Source organism: Neopelma chrysocephalum, unplaced genomic scaffold, assembly GCF_003984885.1.
Source record: "Neopelma chrysocephalum unplaced genomic scaffold, ASM398488v2 Primary Assembly neopelma1_95777, whole genome shotgun sequence".
Lineage (NCBI taxonomy): Eukaryota > Metazoa > Chordata > Aves > Passeriformes > Pipridae > Neopelma > Neopelma chrysocephalum.
In genome coordinates, this window is record NW_020924440.1 from 1 (window position 1) to 4816 (window position 4816).

The following is a 4816-nucleotide window of genomic DNA, read 5'->3' on the forward strand; positions in this document are numbered from 1 at the left end:
GGCCTGTTAATTAATGAATTAAAAAATCAGTCAGACATTTAATGAATTAATCAGGGTTAATCACAGGCCTCCAGTTAATTAATTAACTAAGTACTCAGGCACATAATGAATTAATGAGGGTTAATCACAGGTGGCCTATTAATTAATTAATTGATTGATTCTGTGGAATTAATCCTGGAGGGCCAATCAATCAATAGGGATTAATCACAGATAATTAACTAATTAATTAATAAATAAGGCATTTAATGAATTAATCAGGGTTAATCACAGGCATCCAGTTAATTAATTAATTAATTGATTGATCAATTGAAATTAATAATGGGAGGACAATGAATCAATTGGGATTAATCACAGGGGTTCTGTTAATTAATTAATTGATTGATCAGTTGCAATTAATCACAGGGGCCCAATCTATCAATAGGGGTTAATCAAACGGGGTCAATTAACTAATTAATTGGTGTGGGTTAATCACAGGGGGGCAATTAATTAATTGGAATTTAGCACAAGTGTCCTGTTAATTAATTGATCAATGGGGATTAATCACATGGGGACAATTAACTAATTAATTAATGTGGGTTAATCATGGGAGGCAATGAATTGATTAATTAATGGGGATTAATCACAGGAGTCCAATTAATTAATCCATTGGGATCAATCACAGGCAATCGATTAGTTAATTAATTAATTAATCATGCTGGGCTGATGATGGGGCCCCAAATAATTAATTAATCAGGATTAATCACAGGGGACCAATTAACTGATGAATTAATTGGGATTAATCGCGGGGGGACAATTAATTAATTAGTTATTCAGGATTAATCACAATGAATTAATTAATCAATCAATTGAGATTAATCACACGGGTCTAATTAATTAATTGGAGTTAATCACATTAATTTATCCAGGGTTTAATGACAGGGGTCCTTTTAATTAATTAATAAACCAATCAGGACGGATCACAGACATTCAATTAATCAAGTAATTAATGGTGATCTACCCCAGGCGTCCAATTAATCAGTTAATTAATTAATTAAGTCCAAAGGGGTTTAATTGCAGCTCTGTAGTTAATTACTGAACCGTGACTGCAGGTGCCCAGTTAATTAATTAATTAATTACCCCAGATGTCCCCAGGGATCGACTGCAGGTGTTCGACTAATTAATTAATTAATTAACTGCGGCGCCTCCGGAGGATTAAAAACCTCAAGGGGGCAAATTAATTATTTACAGAAAAATAAATCAATTTAATTGGTTAATTAATTGCATTAATCAATTTAATCACCACCCTCCTCCCCATGAATAATTACCATCACTTAAATTAAATTTATTAATCACGGGTTAATTATTTACCCCGGATTAATTTAATCTTAATTAAATTAATTAATTCTTTAATTAATGCACTGAATTAATCAATCTCGATGGCCCCCCGAGGTAATTAATGACGACTCTGGGGTCCATTAATTAATTAATTAGAAGCTCTGCAGAAGCCTTTTTATACTGAATTAATTAATTACCTGGAATAATTAATTAATTAAATAAAATTAATTAATTTAATTCCAAACTCTGATTATTTAAATAATTGAGGCCCCAATTATTTGTCCCTAATCAATCAATTACGCTGATTAATTAATTAATTGTGCTGGGCTATTTGTCCCTGATCAATTAATTAAATTGATTCATTAATTGATTGATTAATTAATAAATTATTTTTCCACATTTAATTGTTAATTAATTCCCTAATTAATTAGCAAATAATGGCCAGAATTAACTAAAGATTAATTAATTAAGTAATAATTAATTAATTTTTACTCCCCCGGCAGAGACCGGGAGGAGCCACCAGGGGGCGGAATTTGGGGTGAAAAAACGGGATTTTGGGGAAAAATCGGGATTTTTGGGGGGAAAAAAAGGGATTTGGGGAACAAAAAGGGGGATTTGGGAGGAATTGGGTCGGGAAAGGGCCGGAAATGTGGGAATTCTCAGGGAAAAGGGCGGGAATTCCCTCAGAAAATGGCGGGAAACGAGGGCAGGAAAAGGCGGGAAATGAAGGAATCACCTCAGAAAATGGCAGGAAAAGTGGGAATTACGTCGGAAAATGGCGGGAAATGAGGGAATTCCGGCAGGAAAAGGAGGGAAATGAGGGAATTGCCTCAGAAAATGGCAGGAAAAGAGGGAATTACCTCAGGAAATGGTGGGAAATGAGGGAATTGCCTCAGAAAATGGTCAGAATTCCCTCAGGAAAATGGCGAGAAATGAGGGAATTCCCTCAGAAAATGGCGGGAAATTAAGGAATTGCCTCAGAAAATGGCGGGAAATGAGGGAATTGCTTCAGAAAATGAGGATAAATGAGGGAATTGCCTCAGAAAATGGTGGGAAATGAGGGAATTACCTCAGAAAATGGTGGGAAATGAGGAAAGTGCCTCAGAAAATGGTGGGAAATGGAAAAATTGCCTCAGGAAATTATGGGAAATGAGGGAATCGCCTCAGAAAATGGCTGGAAAAGTGGGAATTACCTCAGAAAATTGTGGGAAATTAAGGAAGTGTCTCAGAAAATGGGAATTATCTGAGAAAAAGGGGATGAAGGAGGGAATTGCTTCATGAAATGGGAATAAATGAGGGAATTGCCTCAGGAAATGGTGGGAAATGAGGGAATTGCCCCAAAATCAGAGGAAATGACACAAGAGAGGCCAAAAAATGCCACTTTTCATGGAACCACCACCCGAAAAACCGAGTTTCTTTTGCCAAACCCCCCCAAAGTTGGGGGAGCCCCAGATCTCAACCATTGACCCCAAATCTCAACCACTGACCCAAATCTAAACCATTGACCCCAAATCTCCACCGTTGACCCCAAATATAAAACGTTGACCCCAAATCTCAAACATTGACCCCAAATCTCAACCGTTGACCCAAATCTCAGCTGTTGACCCAAATCTCAACCGTTGGCCCCAAATCTCAACCATTGACCCAAATCTCAACCGTTGGCCCCAAATTTCAACTGTCAACCCCAAGTCTCAACCAATGGCCCCAAATCTCGACCGTTGACCCCAAATCCCAACCATTGACCCCAAATCTCAGCCGTTGACCCCAAATCTCAACCGTTGACCCCAAATCTCACCTGTCGACCCAAAATCTTGACCATTGACCCAAAATCTCAATTGTTGGGCCTAAATCTGAAGCACTGACCCCAAATCTCAACCATTGACCCAAATCTCAACCGTTGGCCCCAAAACTCAACCATTGACCCCAACTCTCAACCATTGACCACAAATCTGAACCATTGACCCCAAATCTCAGCCGTTGACCCCAAATCTCAACCATTGACCCCAAATCTCAACCGTTGACTCCAAATCTCGACCGTGGACCCCAAATCTCAACCACTGACCCCAAATCTCAACCGTTGACCCAAATCTCAACCATTGACCCCAACCTTGACCTTTTGCTTAATTTGGGGTAATGAGATTTAGGTTTGGGGCCGATGGTTGACACTTGATGTTGAACCAGTTGAGTTTTAGGACAGAACCAGTCACTGGGAGGGTCCCGGCCCTCCCAGGTGGGTCTTTATCCCCCGGCTCATCCCGATATTCCCTTTTCTCCCCCCGCAGGGCTGTGGGTGGCCGTGACCCTGGTGGAGTCCGGGGGCGACCTCAAGGCCCCGGGGGAGTCCCTGCGGCTCCTCTGCCGCACCTCCGGCTTCACCTTCAGCGACTACGGAATGGGCTGGATGCGCCAGAGCCCCGGGAAGGGGCTGGAATATGTGGCTGGGATCACCGACACTGGTGGTGCCACCAACTACGCGCCGTCGGTGAAGGGTCGGTTCACGATCTCCCGGGACAACGGGCAGAGCTCGGTGACGCTGCAGATGAACAACCTCAAGGAGGAGGATTCCGCCACCTATTTCTGTGCCAAAAGTGGTTCTTCTAGTGGTGGTTTTGGTGCTGCTGGTATTGACCCTCTTGGAGGGGTCCCCAAACCGGGCCATTGAGGTCAATGACCAAGAGTTTGGGTCAACGGTTGATATTTGGGGACAACAGTTGAGAACTGGGGCAAAACCAGCCCAAGGTCGGGACCAACGACCGAGAGCTGGGTGTGAAGGGTGGAGGTTTGGGGGGAGGGTCTGGGGTTTGGGGACAGGTGGGGACCCTGCCAGGGGCGTCGATACCACGAGTAAAATCACCACCAAAATAACTACTTTTGGCACAGAAATAGGTGTCGGAATCCTCGTCCCTGAGGTTGTTCATCTGCAGCGTCACCGAGCTCTGCCCGTTGTCCCTGGGGATGCTGAACCGGCCCTGCACCGACGGCGCGTACTCGGTGTAACCACCACTGCTGTAGATCCCAGCGACCCATTCCAGCCCCTTCCCGGGGCTCTGGCGCACCCAGCCCATGTTGTAGCTGCCAAACGTGAAACCAGAGACGCAGTGACTCCGACATGGCCTCCACCTTCCTCCCGCTCCTCCTCCCCCTCACCACCCTCCCAGGTAGGTCCCGGCGCCTCCGACCCTCCACCCCAATCCCAAAAAATCCCCGGGATCACCCGGCTCATCCCGATATTCCCTTTTCTCCCCCCGCAGGGCTGCGGGCGGCCGTGACCCTGGTGGAGTCCGGGGGCACCTCAAGGCCCCGGGGGAGTCCCTGCGGCTCCTCTGCCGCGCCTCCGGCTTCACCTTCGGCAGCCACGGAATGATGTGGGTGCGCCAGAGCCCCGGGAAGGGGCTGGAATGGGTCGCTGGGATCACCGAGATTGGTGCTATCACCCCGCGTGGTGGTGTCCCCTACTACGCGCCGTCGGTGCAGGGCCGGTTCAGCATCCCCAGGGACAACG

At 45.1% G+C, this 4816-nt stretch overlaps 1 gene segment (V, D, J or C); it reads left to right on the forward strand.

Moving 5' to 3' along the window:
* Positions 1-3544: 3544 nt before the first annotated feature.
* On the forward strand, positions 3545-3976 carry LOC113980984 (the record flags this gene model as incomplete). The annotated part of the segment is given in 1 exon segment: positions 3545-3976. A coding segment is annotated over 1 exon segment (432 nt), but the record flags the coding sequence as incomplete, so codon positions are not given.
* Between the last annotated feature and the right edge of the window lie 840 nt (positions 3977-4816).